This window comes from Dendropsophus ebraccatus, chromosome 2 (genome assembly GCF_027789765.1).
Source record: "Dendropsophus ebraccatus isolate aDenEbr1 chromosome 2, aDenEbr1.pat, whole genome shotgun sequence".
NCBI classification, from domain to species: Eukaryota; Metazoa; Chordata; class Amphibia; order Anura; family Hylidae; genus Dendropsophus; species Dendropsophus ebraccatus.
This window is the reverse complement of record NC_091455.1, coordinates 65751890-65773535: the sequence shown is the minus strand read 5'-3', so window position 1 is coordinate 65773535 and position 21646 is coordinate 65751890. Positions and strand designations below refer to the sequence as shown.

Here is a 21646-nt window from a genome sequence, read left to right as displayed (position 1 = left end):
CTTGACTGACACCTGGAAGCTGAGTCCTAAGCAGGGTCAGGTATGAGAAGAGGGGAGAGGAGGTGTTACAGTTTGTGGCACTTCAGGAGCTTATGAATAGCCTCTTTGACTCTTCTTGCCATATAAGGAAAGAATTTTCTATGTTCTGAAATCGCAAACATATACTGTATATGGAAAGTACCAGGAGTCTTCCTATCTTAAAAGCTATCTAATGGTGTCAGCAGTTTGAGAGATTCCCGCTAAGAACAGTCACACCCATCAAGCAATCTCCAATTGCCAAGGGTAGCTTCACATGTACCAGATCGCAGCAGATCTCACACTGCAACTTCTGCAGCAATATCTGCTACGATCCTGTGTCCTGTCATTTTCTATGGCCGCGCTCCTGCTTTCTATTTTTTTAGGCACTGGCTCCCTGGCATACCGCTCAGCCAACCAGTGTGTGCGGCGGGACAGTGCACTGATTGACTGAGCGGGACAACAAGGAATCAGGAGCCGAAGAAGCAATTGGGAGCGTGGGCATGTAACATAGTAGCCTGGCAGTGGTGGGTTAAGTGGGAAGGGGCTTTTTATACTCACAGCGGAATAAAAAATACAGCAGTATGTAAACCCATAGAAAAGCGTGAAATCCGCTGCGATATGGTTTGTGTGAAGCTACCCCAACAATGTTGAAAAACAAAAAAACTTTGTTGGGGTTTAATGGGTGAGGAGAAGCCAGCCAGTGATGTGATGGGATGCAAGCTGTGATCTGCTGAAGTAGGAAGACCATGGTTATAGGTAAGCTGTTATTACAATCTTCTATTATGGTCTCATGGCAGATAAGACCTTGGGAGCCGCCACTTTTTTAAAAAAAAAAAATCCATGTGATTTCAGGAATTCTATTGAAAAATTGGGAAAAAAACACCAGAAAAGAAAAACAACGCCAATGTGCATCTTGGGATTTTTTTCTGGTGTTCCCCCCACCCAATACAAATCTATAAAAGACAAAATGCCTCTGTTTCTTGAAAAAAAAAAACAAGCAAAAACATAAAATGCTTAACATGCTGTGATTTTGAGAAACGGCCGAAAATCTGAAAAGTGCCAAGATGTCCTGAAAAAAATGGACAAACACAAAATGTCATGTGGGTATGGTGTGTTTCATATTTCCTTATTGATTCTCATCTATTATCTACGTGCAGCAAACTGCAAACTTCATGCACATATTGTGCCTGTTTTTTTCCTTTTTAAAATGCCTAGTTGAACACCCATAGGCTATGTTCCCACTATGGGATTTTGTGGCCATTTTTCCACCCTGCCGTCAAAAAGATGTCTTTTTAAAATCATGGCCGCAAATAATGTTCTTGAACATTATTTGCAGCTGTCGTTTATTAAAAGACAGCCATTGTGTAAGCATAGCCCCAAGCTTGCTTTTATCCTTCTCTTTGATTGTCTTAGACTCACATGTATCAAGCTCCTTGCACTACATTTATCACATTAGCCAAGTTAGTGTGGTTATAGGGTTATGTAACCATATTAATGGATTGCTATTTTTTGTTGCTGATTTTTTTTTTATTTCACAGGTGGCTTGATTAAAATTAAAGCAAAAACTAAAGCTAAGTTCATACTCTGTTCTATAAACATATTCTGTTTATTTTGCAGGATCTGAGCAGACAAAAAATACTGCAAGCAGTAATTTTTTGTCTATTCCTGTAGATCCTGTAAAATAGTGGTCACCAGCCAGAAACCCAACGACCCCAATGAAGTCAATGGGATCTTTCGGATATCCGTCTGCATCAGTTAAAGCGACTCTGTAGCCACAATCTGCCCCCCCCCCCCCAAACCGCTTGTACCTTCGGATAACTGCTTTTAATCCAAGATCTGTCCTGGGGTCCGTTCAGCAGGTGATACAGCTATTGTCCTAAAAAACAACTTTTAAACTGGCAGCCCCGTGCCCAACGACTGGGGCTTAGACTGTGTATGCATTAGGCTAGCACAACCTCTCTGTCCCTCCTCCCCGTCCTCCTCCTCATTATTAATGCTCCAGGCAGATTGTCTCCTATTCCTCAGCTGAGTGAATACTGAACATGGGCTGGATCGTTAAGGCACCTGTGCAGTGTTCAGACAGGAGAAAATGTTTCAGTGGCATTCCTAATGATGAAGAGGGTGGGGAGGAGGGATGGTGCAAAGTTAGGGCACAGATACTCCCGTTGGGCACAGGGCTGCAAGTTTAAAAGTTGTTTTTTAGGACAATAACTGCATCACCTGCTGAGCGGACCCGAGGACAGATCTTGCATTAAAAGCAGCATCTGAAGGTACAAGTGGTTTGGGGGAGTCAGATTGTGGGTACAGAGTCGCTTTAATTGCCGTTATTCAAAGGACTGTCTACAAGGGCGGATTAACTTTACCATGGGCCCCGGGCTGTTCACCAAGCCTGGGCCCCCAACCCACTGTATGGCAACACTAGCATAGTGTTCATAGTACAGGATAGATAATATCATGATGTCCTGATTTGTGCAAAATTGCGGTAGAAAAGCCATGATTTCTTGCAAATCATGGCAGAACTGTAGCCAGGAGACATTTCATTACTAAAAGTATCAGTCTTTTTGGGTGGCCATGGGCCCCCCAGGAGCTCAGGACCCCGGGCTACCGCCCGAAACGGACCTATTGTAATCCACTACTGACTGTTTAGGTCTGAATGGCACCTTGGCAGAAATGTGACCCTAGCCTACAACATAGGCAACTTACCTGCTTCAGTATAGGATGTGAAAAATGTAATAGTGGCCAATAATATTATATTTGTCATAAAATAAACTAAAAAAAAAACAAAACAGAACATTAGAATAAGACTGAGGCTATGTTTGCACTACAGGATGTTACCAGGAAAAGTCAGCTGTCTATTGATAATGATGGCGAGAAATAATGACCATGATGGCACTTTCACATAGTGGGAACAAAGTCTGAAACAGGATAGGCCAAAATTCGTACATGCGGTTCTCAGTGTTTTGACTGATTACCTCACATTGTTTTTAGGCAGTTTACAGCTTTATATTTCTAGGCTATGCTCCCCTTTACATTTAAGTTATATTGATGAGATGAATAGCATAAAATGTAGACATGAGCTAGGATACTTTCATTTTAATCATAATATTGTTTTATAATTGTTTTAGGGTCCTGGCCGTCGAGCCTGCCCCCAGTGCTTCATTCTGGGCCGGTGCATACATTATTATATATTGGGGGTTCCTGGCGTCTGGATGTCCCTGCAGCCAATCAGTGTGCTGCCCCGCTACAGCCACTGATTGGCTGAGCGGGATGTCCAGATGCCGGGAGCCCCCAAAGCAAGCCGGAGCACGGACCCAGTAATGTATACACTGGACCTTGGGATGTTAAGGGGGCTGACTTTTACATACTCACAGTGGGATGAAAATTCCGCTACAAGTATGTATACCTGTTGAAGCTGGGTTCACACTACGTATATTTCAGTCAGTATTGTGGTCCTCATATTGCAACCAAAACCAGGAGTGGATTAAAAACACAGAAAGGCTCTGTTCACACAATGTTGAAATTGAGTGGATGGCTGCCATATAACAGTAAATAACGGCCATTATTTCAATACAACAGCTATTGTTTTAAAATAACAGCAAATATTTGCCATTAAATGGCGGCCATCCACTCAATTTCACCATTCTATGAACAGATCCTTTCTGTGTTTTTAATCCACTCCCGGTTTTGGTTGCAATATGAGGACCACAATACTGACTGAAATATACGTAGTGTGAACCCAGCCTGAAAGTGTCAATTAAGGTATTCGCAGTAAATTTTGCTGCGAATTCGCAGAGTGAAATCCGCTGCGAATCAGTAATGTGTGAACCCACTCTAAGAGTAGCAGCATTAGGCTGTCTTAAAGGTTTGTTAAACAACAGCTTTTTTTTAGTGGAATTATAGGGGAACTGATAGTCTCCTATGTTCACCCACAGGGTCCTGACAGCTGTAACTGGACAAGGTTGCACAGCACTCCAACAACTGGTGCACAGATAGGATCCCACAAATACGGAATTAGAAAAATCCAGCATCCAAAATGTTAATACTCAGGAAAATTAATTATTCCAAATTAAAAAAAGGGGAGGAAATGAGTCCATAGCTAGTTTGGGCTTCTCATCATGATTCTAGACATTCCTTTTCTTAATCGCCATAGTTGTTTCCAGCACCGAGTTGTAAGCTTTTTCTGTTGATAAGTAAATAAGATTTAAAAGCCCAAAGGGCAATTCCCAGTACAACAAGGACCCAGGTAAGTCCAGAAATGAGGTGGACTTCCCTGGATTTTTGCCATGCTGGGGAACTTCCTTTGGGCTTTTGAGTCCAAAAAGGCCTACATCTCGTGCTGAAAACGACTAAGGAGATTGAAAAAGGTATGCCTAGAATTATGATGAGAAGCCCAAACTAGCCATGGGCTTATTTAAACCCCTGGTCTCCTGCTGACAGGTTTGCTTTAAGGGACAAAAAATAAGGGACAAAGAGAATAACTATATAGTTCCATTAGAGGGTGATATATTTACTCCAAGAGGAGAAAAGAGGTTGGAAAACAGGAACATGGGGGATCTTACACAGTTATTACAGGTTTGATTATTTCACCGTAAACAACAAGGCAGACTTTAATATATAAATTATGGGCTAGTTCCTTTTACAAGGAAACAGTCAGTTCCTGTCTCAGTGGCTGTTCTTGCAATTCTATACTTAAGAGTATAATGTGTCATTATCCAAGCACTACAAAATAAATAGTTGATTCCAAGGTTACAATCACTGAAATGGTTGGGTAATGTGGATGTCTAAGAACCGAAGAAGAACATGGAGACTTGTTATTAGCGTATTGGATGTTTGGGCAGTTATATATAAGGGAATTATGCATCATGGGATCAAAATCATGTAAAGCATGTTGCAATCTACAATTCCCATCATGCCTGGACAGCCAAAGCAAAGCTGTCCTCCCCTTAGTGCAATGACTGGTGTTTGTACATTATTCTAGTTTGGAATCACTAATTGCCCTTTGGGTGTGGCTTAATAGAAAAGTCCATTGAATTTAATAGTAAAAGTGGAGAAAGAACGGTGAAAAAAGGAAAGCTGTGTGTGAACAACTAATAAAATACGTCCGTTGTTTGCAAAAGACGTCCAAAAATAATGATCATTTTCATATTTTGCTAAATAAAGAAAATGGATGACAGCGTCCACCATCAAAATGTAGATCTTTATTCCTCCTTCGTAAAATGCAGTGACGTTTCGACCATTTCGAGTATTTTTCAAACTGAAAGGGTCGAAATGTCACTGCATTTTACTAAAGAGGAATAAAGATCTACATTTTGATGGTGGACGCTGTCATCCATTTTCTTTATTTGGACTTATTTGGGCTGTTTTGGATCCACGGCCTGGGTGAAAGCTGCGTCCAGAGGGAAGCCTTAATTGGACCCCACGGCTTTGAGTGCTACTGAGTTTCTCTACTTCTTTACATTCATTATTTTGCTGTCCGTGGTAAAAATGTCCGTTATTCAATACATTGTGTGCATTTGACGTCCTTCTTTCTATTGACTTTAATGCATTGACATTGCAGTCAGTTAAATCGCGGCAATAGCTGACGTTTTCTTAAATATCAAAATTTCCGCCTTTTCTCTATTTTAGATATACATAGCCATAACATAGCCTATATATGACATATCATACATGTAGCTTCCAACCCTGCAATCTGTGCTTAAAGGGGTACTCCGGGCTGGGGGGCTTTTTCGGCTATGACCGGGGAGGAGGTGGATGAGGGCAATGACATCCCCTTACCTCTCCGGTTCCAGCGCCGGGTCCTGGATTGGTCCGCGCTGCCCGGCCGCTTCCTGGTCTCCGACGTGGGCTTGAGACGTGACGTTTCAAGTCCGCTCAGCCAGTCAGTGGCAGTGGTGGGATCTTCAATTTAGAATTCTTTAATCAAAATGGTCCAGCCCACATAGACTACACTCATCTTTTTTGAGCTGACCTTGGCCTTCAATAACCGATGACCAAATGATCAGTTATATCTCCCACTCATCGTAGTAAACTGTTATTTTTTGTTCTCTCTCTCTCTTCAATTGGGTTCATTACTCAAGTTGAGCACTCGATCATTGAGCGCTCAGCACTAATCACAACTATTTATAATCTGTCCTGTGCGGGGTTGACATCAGGTCATCTGATGTATAGCTATGTCTAAAATTTTTAAAATGGGGTGCTAACATATCCCTGATGGAACTGGCACAGGCCACAATCATTTTAATGACTGAAATGTAGTCGGTCATTGAAAACTTTTGGGAAATTTTATGAGCATATATAAGGTTTGGCTGAAAACGCAGCAAATGGTGACCAAAGTTTCATAAAGTTAAAAAATGATCTGAACGTAGTCAATAGCTGACTTCGGGCAATATCACTGAAACAATCCAGTATAGATAGGGATACATCAGCACCCCATTTTGGTCACATATAATATGTATATCAAAATAAATAAAATCTAAATTTAGTTTACATCAAGCTGTATGGTTATTATTCTGGCTTACATTAAATCTTTGTGTTATCGTACACCTATTACACTGGAAGCCTAAAGCACTTACATTTCATCTGATATAACCAATCTCTCTTGTTCTCCTTCAGGCCTATTAATACACCCTGGTGATTGCACAAAGATCTATAGATGCACAGGACTGCAAACTTTACTTGCCTGGCTAACAGCAATTCTGAAATCATCAATTTAGTGAACAACTTCTCTCCTCCATCCTCCCCTCAATTACTCAGAACATTGAGCGCTATCAACACTTGATACTGCATCATCTACAGGGAAATATTGCCTTTCCTGAATTTTCAATAAAATGTAATCCCTAAGAAGGGGATTTCTAAGGTGAGGGCCCAGATCAATTTCAAACAAAAATTGTATATGGTAGAAATATAGTGAGAATCTTCAAGGGCTTAATTAAAATAACCCATACTCTGCTACTTTGCTGGTATAGGAAAGCTGGAACATGTGGGATGTGGCGAGTCAACGATTGACATTGGGAGTGCAGTCGCTAGAGGCCCGGCCAGACTGACCTACGGTGACAGAGGACTAAGAAGAAAAACAGCTATGAAAACACCATTGATATTATTTTCATAATCTGCTGATAAGCCATTGGAAAAAAAAATGAAGTTCAATAAAATTCCCATATTTCACAGAGGATGTGACCTTTACTATGTTGTGGTAAAATTAAACTAGGAAAGTGATGACTATGTGTCCCTTTAAATGTCAAACGTGGAAGTTACATTTTTTTATTGCAATAGAATCTGTAGTGCTCTCCACAAGATTAAGTTGTCAAAGGAAATGATCTGTGTATCTGTGTGAATTTCATCTTGTTGCACTGACTATTGCAATATGCTATATGTAATATTTATAGCGGTAGTACATGTAAGTGGTGATTTTACGCTCTCTTCTAAGCAAGCATAGTGATGCTGAGACTCCCTAGGCACAGCGCTGCTTCCAATCTACTTCCGTTCATAATCTTCATTTTATGTGGTGCTGAAAATTACAAAATAATAATTTAAGCCCTTTGTACTCTTCAGGTCACGCCTCATCAAAGGAAGGTCCTGTGAAGCAAACACAGCCATCCATTCCCTGTTCGCTCTTAGAACGGCCACCACTGTACAGTCTGTAACCTTTTTCAAAGCAGGAGGGAATTGACTTGCCTTAAACCGAGCATAATAACATGAAGGAAAGTCAATCTGTTTTTAAATGCAAACGATTGTAATTTATCTTTCATCAAATTCATTGAAATGGCTTACTACTGTAGTCTGTGCCACAATACCCTTCACAAAATTTAAAGGGGTTATTCACAGATTAAAAGGGCCAAAAACAGCACCACCCCTGATAACAGGTTGTGTGTGGTATAGCAGCTTAGTCCCATTCACTGTCGGTATTGTCATCTGTAACCTTTTGTCAAGTCGTTCTCCACTTTGGGCCAGTTCACACTGAGCAAAAGGCGAGGAATTTCCTTGGCGAATCCACACTTAAAATTTCGCCTGAAAAAATTGGTGCAGAGCAATTTTTCATTGAGTTCAAAGGGATTTCCGCTCAGCTGTTCACACAGAGTAATTTCCGCGCTAAATGTTCTGCCGCTGATCTGCTTTCCGCCCAAAGTTGACATGGCAATTCTTTGGCCAGAATTCCCTAGAGAAATCCTATAGAAGTCATTGGGGCTTGAATTCTGTTTGAATTCCACTGGAATTCATACCGAGGAATAGGCAAGTATTCAGCGAGGAAATGAAGAGGAAAGTTTTCTACTTGAAATTCCTTGCCTATTCAGCTTTGGCAGAGAGGGTATGTGCATACTGAGTAATTTTGACTGAAACTCTGTTGCGGAATTGTCAGCTCGCACCAGCTCGCAGACTGTAGCGGGCATGCGCATCTCCGCCCGTGTCATAGACTCCATTCTATGCAAGGGCGGATTCTTTCATCCGTCCAAAGAATGATCAAGTTAATTCTCTGGACGGAGGGCATAATCCGCCCGTGCATAGAATGTCTATGACACAAGCGGAGGACGCGAGTGGGCGCGAGCTGAGAATTCCGCCACGGAGTTTCCGTCAAAATTACTCAGTGTGCACATACCCAAAAGGAGCACAATTTGAGCAGAATTTGGGTGGGTTCACATTACAGAATCCGCGCAGATAAGTTCTGGCGAAAAGCAGATCTGTGGCAGAAAATTCTGCTTGGAAATTCTGCATTGTGAACAGCAGGGCGGAAATTCCATTAAACACAATGAGACATTGCTCTGTTCATATTTTATGGGAGGAATTTCAAGCAGTTATTAAGAGCGGATTCCTCTTCAATTCCATGCCTATTCCTTAGCGTGCACACACCCTCGTCGGCGAGGAATTTCAAGCAGAATTTCCTCTTCAATTACTAACCTTTTGCTCAGTGTGAACTGTCCCTTATCATGGAGTCTGATTCCTGCTATCAGTCGGAAGTGAAGTGACTGACAGCTGGTGTGATCTTAAAGCTTATCTGTCATGATACACTGACCCAAACGCTATGCAATTTTGTTGACGGTAGTTCAGGTAGTCTATGTACTATGCACAAGCTAAATTCTGATCCAATAGAGCTTGTGCACCGAACCAACCAGACGTAGTTGTATCTATGGATACCCGAATTTCCAGTTGCAGAATAGACAGCACGCCGATTGGGTCAGTGTACATCATGACAGGTATGCTTTAACTTGACATATTGGAATGAAATGTCAAAAGTTAATACAAATGACAGTAAAACTGTAATGCCACAGAAACCTCTAGGTGGGTATGGTGCTGTTTTTTGAAAGCAGACATGTTTTTCTTATTTACAGAAGCAAACACAAAGAAGTACAACAGCACTATGCAAATATAGATATTTTTAAATTGCAATTCTGCTATAGAAAAAAAAAACAAGCAACTTAGCATCCCATTTGCATACCACGCCATACTGGTTGATCAAATAGTGTTTACCTGTGTAGTTATAATAGGATACGCTAGGCAATTTTTAGTTTTTAGGGTAAGTGACTTCCGTTATCTTGGATCCTGTTCTCTACCCATCACCCAGGAAAAAGCAAGAGCCTACATGCCCAGAAATTGGCCCTTGTAAAAGTGTCAGTGATCAGCCAAGGAGCGGGAAAATGTCTGCACATCGGCCGATCGCATCTTTTGTGCAGCCCTATAAACCATTGTTTATCAGCCACACATCCCATTTACACAGATAGCAATGTATTTAAATGGATGGAGAAACGTTACAGGGATTGTTTGTGTGGCCCGATCACTCAAATAGTTGTGCTGTGTAAAGGCACAGAGCTGATTGGAGCACATTTGTGGCCGTAGATGGATAAAGATCGGATCATGTAAAAGCCCCCCTAGTGCTAGCTCAGGAAAGTAGGCCTGTAGTGTAGGGTAGGTCACCTAATTGTGGTAGGATGGTACATACTATTTGATAAAGAACTTAATTTTTTTTACCAGTATTACAATATAGCACTATCAAAGTGTAAATGTCAATTACATTTTTATTGTAGAAATCAATAGTGCAACTGATTTTAAGAAACTCTGTAATAGGTTTTATTAGGCAAAAAAAGTCTCTTTCTGTACTCTGTTTCCCAGCCTCCCTCCCTTACTTCTTATCTGTGCATTATCATGCAAAGCAGTTTTCATTACACTATCATTTTCATTCATTACATTATAACCTATGTAGGGGGGAGGGGTTAAGTTAGCGAAAGAGGACAGAGCCAGCTCCTGCAGTTGGAGACTGTGTCTGGGCACATAAAATGCTGGATTCACAGGCCAGAAAGGTCGGTGCTTATTTGGGATCTTGGTGAGAGAAGTTTGCAGGATGTGTTGTGCAGGGCTGACATTTCTCATCTCCGTGCTCACTCATTCCCCTTGACCCCTCCCCTTTCCATAGAGCATAATGGACACAGAAATCCTGCTTCTTCAGAAGTGAGGGGAGAGCTAGGAAAACAGCTTTATGAGTACAGAAGGAAACCATTTTGCTTAATAAAATCTATTTACAGAGTTTCTTAAAATCGCTTGACAGTTATGATTTAAAAATAGCTATATTCCGCATATGATTTGCATGTAGATTTGAAGAAAAAAAAATAATAAAAAGAAACAAAACTACTTGTTTCTCTCTACTACAACATATGGAAAATGTTATCCCAGTAATGAAAAATGTATTTATCATATCATTGTCATTTATCATCAAGTGTACAAGCAGCACATTTTAGTGAATGCCATAATTGTGAGATTAGTTTAGAGCAAGGTACAATCAAATATTCTACTGTATGCGGTATTCTCTAGAACTAATAATAATGCCCGTCCCCCCTCCAACTATAAAAGAGAAGCCCATCTCAAACTCCTTTTTAGAGGTTTCAATATATATTAGCAGACACAATACATGGCTGACAAACAGTTAAAAAAAAAAAAAAAAAACATCTTTTGCAGCACAGTTTTACCATAAAAAATACATTAAAGGAAGATAGCATCATACTGTCTAATTATTTACTTCTACTTTTTAGGGAATATAATGTGCAACTTCAAAAATAGAAAATAAAGGTGATGCATAAATGTATCTGTGTTTTGGGGCTGAAGATCACTTTATTCCACTTTGTTTAAGAACTGAGCAGAAGGCAGTAAAATACTAACTATGCTGTACTCACCTCTCCTGGTCCACCCCAGTATATTTGTTTGCTTACCTCAATGATGAGCTGTCCCGCCTCTCCTAATGTCACCCCAATCCCGTTATAAGCAGTACATCACTGAGGTGGGGAAACAAAAACATGGGGGGGGGGGGAGGGGTGTCTCACTGACGCTGGACTGGATGAGACAACTACGGCATAGCGATTTTACAGCCCTAAACACCTGCTGCTTAGCTTTTAATCAAATCAGAATACTATTTACTTTCACATTTCATTGCACTCTGTTGACTTTCTCCTATTCCTATGGAAAATCTACAAATGAGTAGGAAAAATATCCATTCACGTTTACCTTAAAATTTGTTCAGACGCAAGCATGTGCCACGTCTACATAAAAATGACTGCTATAACAACATAAAGTATAGGGCACTTTTACATGCCAGTACTTTGGGCATTTTTTGCAACAGTATTTGTAAGCCAAAACCGGGGTGGAATCTACAGACTTAAAAACCAGAAAGATCTTCACGTCTTCCATGTCCTTCCATGCACCCATTCCTGATGCAAAAGAGCAACCAAAATATTGATGTATGAAAGTTGCCTTAGAGTGATTTAGGCAAAAAACTGATATTCAATGCATAGTGGCATTATAGTTACCTCTTCGGATTGAGAAGGGCTGATGCGGGGCATTGGTGACACTTGTGGTGTTTTCAGCTGAGCTGTGTTGTTTTCAGATGCCAGCTCTCTGTGGACAGTCTGAATGTGGTTTTGGAGTTCATTTTCAGATTCAAATTTAACATTGCAGCTAGAGCATCGTGTCTTCATCGTGGAGGCTTTACTTTTACCATCTACACAGGGTAAATTATCAGTCTGACTAAGAGAAGGCCTATTAGTGCTTAAAATCACATTGGGATTTGGACTGGCACTTTTACTAAGATTAACACATGTCGCACAAAGGCCGTAGGGCAAACCATTAATATCGAGCTTCACCAAGTCCTGTTTAGAGCGAAACTCTTTTAGACATGAAGCACACTTGAACAACTTTGGTAAGCTGGGTGCTCGACCAGTGGACTGAATTGCAGAACCATTTCCAGTTTTCTGCATATGAAATGTGCCATGAATCTTTAGCTCCAGAGTGGATGTCACTGTCTGCATGCAAACCACACAACGAAACCCTGTCAATGAATTTCTTAGATCTGGATGCATTTGACAATGTTCTAAGAAATCCTCTTCACTGTGCAGAGGAAGTTTGCAAATTCTGCAGTTTCCAGTGTCCAGACTCTTACTGTGAGTGACTTTGTGTTCCGTAAGAGTTAACAAAGAGGGGAAACGTTCCCCACATATCGGACACATGTAATGCTTTACTGGCCCAAGATGTGTCTGCATGTGCTCTCTTAGACCACCTTCAGAAAAAAATGTACGGGAACAGACATTGCACTTATAATTTCCTTTGATTAACTCTGCCTTTTTCTTAACAATTGCACTTTCTCCAGGTCGGATATTGTGATCTCGGAGTTGGTGATTTTGCAAAAGAGAGTCCATTGTGTAGGCGGCACCACATATATCACAGCCGTACATTGGTTCAGAGGTATCGATATCTTCTTCACTGCCATCATGACTATTATGAGACTCTTGGTTGTTCGTCAACAAGGTCTGAAGTTCCACCTCCTCCTTCTGAACCTGCTCTGGAGCTCCATTGGTTCCACAGTTTTGTGTTTTGGCTTCAAACACACAATGCTTTTCCCTTAAGTGTTTTTCCAATAAAATGATGGCATGAAAAGCTTTGCTGCAAAACTTGCAATTATATTTTTTGCTGTGGGTCGTAATGTGACACTGTAGCTCAACTTCTGTGCCAAAGGACTCGCCACAGAAAATGCACTTGTGGATTTTTCCCTGGTTCTCCAGGTGGTTGTGCTTTACATGAAGCTGTAAGTCAGTTTCTGTGCGAAAGTCCCAGTTACAGGACGTACAACGGTATACTTTCTTTTCGTTGCTGTGTTTCACAGCCAAGTGAAGCTGAATGGAGACTTTGGAGTCGAACACTTCCTGGCACAGCGTACACCGGAAGAAAACAAACGTATGCATGTCTAGCAAGTGCTTCTGCAGATCATCCACTGAAGTAAACTGTTTGTCACAACTTTCACAAATATAATATGTAGATGTGATCATAAAGTGAATAGTAACATGCTTTAAAAGAGATTCTTGGTTTGGAAAATCTTTGTTGCACTGGGGGCATGTCAATTTTGGCAGAACGGTATCAAGATGAGTTTTTAAGTGAGTCTGAAAACCATCAAGGGATGAATACTTGGCACCACACTGATTGCAGATGTACTCGCCTGCAGGTCTTGAAGGATTGCCACCAATGGTCTGCATCATCTTTAAGGAGGATTGATCCAAAGTAACAGGAGATAAGGGACTCAGAGCCCTAGATTTCTTCCCATTATGGATGTAATTTAATGCCAACGGAATGTTCTTGTGATTTTCCTTGATATGCTTGTTTAATTTAAGAACACTATTAAAGATAGGTGAATTGGTACAGTACGAGCAAGAGTATACTTCAACCACTGGCTCTTTTGGGGTACCCAACACTGGAGAACCAAACCGAGAACTGCTGAGGTCACAATGGACTTGACGAATGTGCTCCTCTAATGAAGAGTCTGTAAGAAATCCCATGTAGCAATGGGGACAGAAAAATGCATTACTGTCTTTTGCAACTGGATTTGGAAACCCATGTGAACTTCTAATGTGCTCTTGGAGCATGTTAAGGTCATTGAATATTTCCGAGCAAAAGTTGCATTGATACACCATGGCAGGCATTGTGGAAACAATTAATGTTGGATCCTGAGTTTCATGTACCTGTTTGAGATGTTCATTTAGATTGTAAAGAGAAGGTAATACTTCTAAGCAATACTGGCAGATATGAGCCTGTTCTGGTTTATCTAAATGCATAGTTTTAAGATGTATCTGGAGGACAGCAAGGCTAGAAAACAATTGTTTGCTGCAATAGATACAGCTGTATGTGACTTTAGCTTGCTTGCTTGAAGGGGCATTGCCGTCACCAGTTTGTTGAGAAGCTCTTTTCCTCCCACGGGTTTTAGTTATTGGTGGGGCAACATCTACCATTGTAGAGCTGTCTACAGAGAGGTTTGAATCAGGTGTGGTACTCGAAACCGATGTGTACCCTAAAGTAACTAAAGAGGGACTGTTGCTTGGATTACATGATTCAGGGTGTTGATGACTATCCATATGGCTATAGAGCTCCTCAATGCTGTGGAAATTTTCTGCGCAAATGCTGCAAGAGTTTTTTTTCTCGTTGCCGTGAATTTGCTCCATGTGGTTTAAAAGAGAGGTTTCTTCAACAAAGAGTTCATGGCAATACATACATTGGAGAGCAGCTCGGTCATCATTTGGAGAACATTCAGGGTGACATTCAGCTATGTGTTTCTGAAGATCCTCAGGAAAATCAAAGCCCTCTTCACACTGGCTACATTTCTGGGTGTCCTTTATTTTCCAATCATCCATTCTTGCACCAGACTGTGAGCAGTCTTTATTTCTTTCGTGTACCTGCATATGACCATGCAATGAGCTTGAAGAGAGGAACCCCCTTCTACAGATGGCACACTTATATGGCTTGTTGGAAGTGTGAGTCTTTAAATGAATTTTTAGATGATCGCTTCTAGAAAATGCTGCATCACACTCACTGCAATGATATTTTTTGTCTCCGGTATGCAGTTTTATATGGCGATCTCTACTTCTTTTGTGCTTGAACAATCTACTACAATATGTGCACTTAAAAGGGAGTTTGTCACTGTGACTCTGTTCATGGTGTTTTAAATAACTGAGGCGGCTGAAGGATTTGTCACAAAACTGACAGGGATACGGCAACCCTGGAATACCCTCCTCTTCACCAAAATCGCAACCTTCTCCGTGGCTGGGTGATGTCTGGTCTTTACTAGATGGAGATGATGCTGGCCATGAACAAGATGGATCATCCTCTACATCTGCGCCATCTGAAAAATACAAAACATAAGAAATAGGTAGTATTTAAATCAGCATTGGTCATTGACATTTATTAATGCAACGTATTATGCTATGTTTCAAACACTAGGAGTATAACTTTTTCTCCTAGAAGTCACATATTGCCTTGCTGATGAAAACTGATGTCAATGTGGCAAAGGGCACAAATGGAGGAAATAGGTTTTTAATAATAGGAAATGTATAGGTAGCAATTGTACATCAGACCTGGTGCCTAATGGGACGCAATAGGGTCCCTTTAAGTACCAGTGAGGCTACTATCAACACTACCCATAGTAACCTAAAGGTAAGGTGACACTCCTGGTGGCAACATTGTTTGTTTGTTTGTTTTTTTAAATCAGTGCGGTCATTTTGGATAACCGATTCAGGACTTAAGAAACCCAAGCCTATACAGTAAGATCTCTAGTTCAATACTTTTACTGTGCACTTCTATGTCACTTGCTTTACCAGGAAGATTATAGCATGGGTTTCTCAATCAGACATTACAGCAAAGGGAGGGCATAAATATTATTGGGGAGGTGTTCTAACGTCAGCTGCCGGGCTGAGTAAGCAGTGCACATGGTGGCTACAATGCATTAAAGGGGCTACTTAGCAAAAAAATATGTTGTCACCAGAATCACCAGGGCTATCACCACATACATTTAGGATAAAATGGAAGTCCCATCGTTAAAAGTTATGCCTAGTCAAGGGGTCAGATGCCCAACAATCTTAAAAACAGGGACTCGAGTCTCTCATCAGAACGTAGCGGTGGTCATGCATACACACTGTCACTCTATTAATGGCGACTGGCAGAGGTAGCTGAGCGCAGCATTTGGCTACTTCTAGCAGCTCATATAGAATGAATGGAGTGGAATATGGAGTGGTGATCACATTTTCACACCCCTGCTCCATACTGAAAAGTGAATCAAGGCCCTATTCTTGAAATGATGGGGGTCTCAGAGGTCAGATCTCTGCAATCAGTTATCCACTATCCTGTAGATATGGGATAACTTCAAATGATAAGGCAACTCACTTGAGAAGATACTTATATTATAAATGGCACATGGAAGAAATGTTCAAGGGGGGGGGGGAGAAGCATTTTTTAGGTAAACTTCTATGGTTATGTTAACACTTAAGGTCTATGTTTAGGTTCAGTTATATGCCAGCATATCATTAAAAAGGTATGCAGAAAAATATCACAATATACCTGCACTGGGCCCATTGTGTTCTATGGACTGAACAAAAGTTCATCAGAAGTTAATAAAAACTTGTATATGCAATATACTGTACAAATCCCTCTGCTGAGACCCCCCCCCCCCCCTTGCTAAAGACTTTTGCTAAATATAAGACTTTTCACTCAGTCCATACTCAACTGTTCAAACTAGCAATTGATGGGGGTCTCAGCAGCCAGGCCCCTATTGATCACAACTTTTTACACATCTCTATGACATATCAGAAGCTGTTTAAAAGTTTAGCTATACTTTAATATAGGAAACAAGTGTGATGCATAGACAAGGAACATATTTCATGGTTTCCCCATAAGCTCTCATTGCTCCTTGCAGTCATCAAACCTGAAACTCAGATTTTGAGAAAAGAAAAAACACAATTGGCAGGCCTGGTCAGGGTATTATGTTAAGAAATCAAAAAGCAGCATGCTATCCGATGGGAGGGGAGAACAGTATTAAAGGTAAAGTTCAGTACACACAAGTCTGCATTGTGTTTAAGTTCAAGAGGTTCTCCAACATGTCTTCCTTTCTCCAACAACATTAACATGTTGAACTTCCTTAGGAAAGTAGGAATGGTACTTTCAAGTGACAAAGACAAAGCCGAAAAACGGAAACAGGAATGTTGATATTAACAGTTCAGAATGATGATGCTTCATTAAGAGGACTTGTATGCATGTTAACATATATAGGTGTCTGACATGGATGAGATGGGAAGATTGGGTTTAAAGGTCTAATTACTACAGTGGACAAAGCTCAATCTTTTGTAGCTGTGAACAGGAGAGACAGTCAGAAGAAGCAAAGGCAAGAAACCTAGACCCATTTTTCCAAACTCTTTTGGAAATTGGATGCAACCACCAAACTGATAGCTATGAGCGTCTTGCAGTACTTTTAATACATCTCCCAATAAATACTATAGTTACATAACAGCAGAAGACTGGAAAACCTTTTCATTGTATGCCATATGTAGCTATACCAGCTACATGTAAAATATGTAGTTTTCACCATTTTTATTGTTGTATTTGTTCCTACGAACCTTTCCCTGTTTTGTGCTATTGTTTATATTTTTCCTATGAATCACCATGTTCTGAAGATTGGCTCCAAAGTTATAGTGGTATTACATGGGCAGACCTGTGCCCGATGTAAGCACTGATCAAGTAGACTGGTGCTCATGTAAAGAGAACACTACATAGCTCAATTACTGTGTGAGCAGGGCTGCTGGAACGACTAATGGATTGTTGTGCAGCTCTTGACTTCCATCATTTTTGGCCGTACGTCCCCTATTACATAGGAAACAAGAATTTTTTAACTTGATTGAAGAGGCGATCAGCCAATAAACCAGCATTTACGTATTTGGTTATTTATATAGTACACTGTATTCTGTTTTAGCATTGTTTATCATGGAGCTAATCTATGGGATTCAAAGTATAAGGATAAGTGCAATGTACAATCAGGTAGGTGGAAAACAAAAGGGGTTTATCGTCAAATACAGTGGTTCCTAATAAGTTCCAAACCTCCTAGAAACAAAGTTAACCAATAAAAGTCAACCAAAATGTTTATGCACTAGGTAATTAAGGCTGGGCACATGAACATTAGACAGTGATCATTTATGAGTGCTTACTCTTCACCATGAACAATCCAGGATTTGATAGATGCAACTATAAAAGTCAAGTAAGAGTAGTATAATACTGGTTCCATGTTGCATTCACAGTTTAGGCTTGCTCCTTTTTTTTTTTATTTCTCTTTAGGCAGGACAGTGCCTATGTGAGACCCATAAAAATAGTGTGAGATGAACTGGAACACCAACAGTGAGTCATATCTTATCGACAAACATCAGTGATCAACCTTACTTATAGCTGTGTGCTTGAAGGTCGTGAAACCACAAAGTTATGTTCCAAAATCAAGAAGAAAGTCTTCTCAAGAGAATGAATGAGGTAAAAAAAACACTACAGAGACCCATGGTGTTAGAATGTGATCCTCCACATACACAGATCTGATGTTCAGGCTTTCACATACCTTTCATCATGTACAGCATAAATGTTCATTCAAACAAAGACAAATACCATATTTAAAAAACAGATAGATGTGCTCTGTATCATGGTTAATTTAGGGTGCTGCAATGGCAATGCCCCTTTTACTGTATATTGTCAAAAGCATAATCAGACTAAAGTTACTATTTTTTCACATTTACACAATCATTTGTAACATTTTTACCCCATAAATCTGGCATAAGTTGTTGATCAGTTCCCTTCAACATTTGTTAGTGTATTAATATCTTCCTCCTGTAATGCTATGACCATCTTTGTAGGATTTGTTGTACCACATTACAGTCTGGCGAAAGTTTTTATTAAAGTATTGTATTTCCCCCCAAAAGTTGTACAAATTACCAATATACACTTATTACGGGAAATGCTTATAAAGTGCTTTTTTCCCTGCACTTACTACTGCATCAAGGCTTCACTTCCTGGATAAAATGGTGATGTCACTTCCTGGATAAAATGGTGATGTCACGACCCGACTCCCAGAGCTGTGTGGGCTGTGGCTGCTAGAGAGGATGATCGAAGAGTAATGCTGAGTGTCCCTCCAGTGCCCTGTGTCCCTCAGTGTCCCTCTGCCATCATCCTCTTCAGCAGCCACAGCCCGCACAGCTCTGAAAGTCGGGTCCTGACATCACCATGTTATCCAGGAAGTGACATCACCATGTTATCCAGGAAGTGACATCCCCATGTTATCCAGAAAGTGAAACCTTAATGCAGTAGTAAGTGCAGGGAAAAAAGCACTTTGTAAGCATTTCCCATAATAAGCCTATATTGGTGATTTGCATAACTTTTGGGGGGGCAATACCATACTTTACGATGGGGGGGGGGGCAATACCATAATTTACTCCTTTAAGTAGTTGTATGAGAATGTAAAAGGTTTTTGCTGCTATAAGCACTGCAGACATTTTTTTTTATCTCACTCCAATACAAAGTTATAAAATCATGTTTTCTTTCCAAGATCATGTTTCAGTAGGGCCATGCTGAGCTGTAGAATGCACTCCACCTTTATCTCGGGCCTTTAAGATTGATGTAGAAGGCTCAGTGCTGGAAGCCAAACCCTGTATATCAAATCATACCAAGCATGGAGGGGTGGGGGAGTGAGGGTGCTTGCACGCTGCAGCTCAGTATGGCCTACCTTACAACTGAGCTTGGAATGAGAAAATTATTTTATAACTATAAACAGCCATCAACTAAGCTACAGGTATCACTTGTTTTATCTCCTAATCATCTATCACATGTTTGTGACTCTGAGCATGATATGGAGCTGAAATATTCCCTTTAACGCCATGAAGGTACTAAAAAACTAAAGGCTTTTCTGAAAAGTCATTAGTTGCCTTCTTTTTTTGCAACAGAATACAGTGGACCACTAACAGGATTTGCTAAACTGATGCAGTTGGGATTAAAGGGAACCAATCAGTACGATTGTGCTGATATGGTTCCCAGCAGCACAGTATAGATCTATTGTGCAGCACGTGGAGCATACCAGTACCAGTAGTTTTACAAAGGGGAAAAAGATCTTTCTTTGTGCCACATGAAGCTGGGAGAGGAGCGGCAATTGGTCATCCGTGACTAGTCACTGCTCTCTGCCTGTCAGCATGCTCTGCGGAGATGATTGTCAGGCAGAGAGGCCACAAATGGGTCTCTCAAAGTTCCAGAAACCTATTGAATCTAAACACAGAACTGAAGTACATCCATGCAGGGAAAACCTGGAAGGAATTGACAGGCTTCCCATTCCCTAACCTGGAAAAAATTAACCAACCAGTCACACTGATGTAAAAAAATATTATATTTCTAAGATGAAAGCCAGGACTGGTATGAATTGTGTAAATCTAAATGAAGCCTACGTTCCTTTTAGGTAGAAAGATTTTACTTGAATCTTAACTTCTTTACTTATCCACAGGAAACAGATGAGGATTCATTCCTTTCCTGCATCAAGAAACTGATGACAACACCACCTCACTATCAATGCCAGATGGCAGCCTTCTAACTCTGTGAAAACAACCAAACTTCACTCCTGGAGTCATGCCCATTACAACAATTCCTTTTATTACACGTTGGAAATGGCAGGATTTGGGGGGATTTATTAATGCTCTCACACAAAACCTTATATGAAGGGGGCTCTTCTCCCTGTGTAATCCAAAGCAACAGAACTCATTGCTGCAACCAACTGCTGTCAGGAAGCTTGAAGAAAGAATATTGAGCTAACATGCTGTTATTACTGGTGGAAAAGAGTCTACACTCCACCAGGCAGAGGCATGATTTACTTATATTAGCCGGGCACAGAACAGCAGGCACTCCTGTAATCACAATGTTAACCATTTAGGGAACGTGACACGTCATCAGGAAAAATGTACGCTTTATTTCTTGCCTAGTTCAGCACCAATAGTTGGAAAATGAACACAATTCTCCTGCCCATCTCATGTGCATACCAGCTACGTGTAGCTTTGTTTCCTTGATTTTCTTTCCAGGGTTCTGGGAGATGTCCATATAAAAGTTATTGCACAGTACATGCCAGTACAAAAAATCCAAGCAGTAAGGAGAGGAAGGTGAAACTGGTTACTGTTACTGCCTGTTCCTTAGCTTAATGGAAATCTGTCAGCTGTATATAATGCTCAGAGGTCAAGTGTCAAGGAGGAGGTGCTGAGCAATATAAAACATGCCTCCTCCTTCACCCACTGCCTCTGGCCTTGATGGTTTCACATATTGTATTCTCCTTCCAGCACTGAGTCCTGTATGGCAAACAGTCAATGCATTTTATGGCTTGGCACTGCCTGCTTGACACTTAAGTTCTGAGTTTTATATAGAGGTGACATATTCCCTTTAATCTAGGTTCATATACTGTATTTGCATATCATATACATAGCCGTATCCACAGCTTGTGGCAGGTTCAGCCTTTAGTATAAGGTGTATGGGGCTCTCTCAATCATCAATCGATAGAGGATACTGGTGGCGAAAGAAGTCGAGTGGGATAGAAAATTACTGCGAACCCCTTTGTTCTAGGAGAGATAAGTTTAGTCCTCTGCTCCCCATAGAGAACACATGCTAAGCGTTAGTGTATATGGGGGGGGACAAAGGCTGGAGGGGAAAGATAACTGATGGGTCAATTATCAGTTATTGAAGGTGTATGGCCTCCTTTAGTTGTGCAGGCTCAGACCTGTAATGTTAGGGGTTATATGATTGAATAGAAGGAAAAAAATCATATTTTAAAAGGGGCCTACCTTCC

The 21646-nt window shown here is 40.7% G+C and overlaps 1 protein-coding gene across 6 annotated transcripts in view; it reads right to left on the bottom strand.

The window, feature by feature from the left end:
* ZNF521 (zinc finger protein 521) overlaps positions 1–21646 on the bottom strand; it is a 277847-nt gene that overhangs the window by 159966 nt on the left and 96235 nt on the right. For all 6 annotated transcript variants that reach the window (XM_069957686.1, XM_069957683.1, XM_069957685.1 and 3 more), the window contains one exon: positions 11805–15157. In XM_069957686.1, coding sequence (XP_069813787.1) covers positions 11805–14717 — 2913 coding nt within the window. In that variant the 5' untranslated portion in view covers positions 14718–15157. The remainder of the gene's footprint in view (positions 1–11804; positions 15158–21646) is intronic.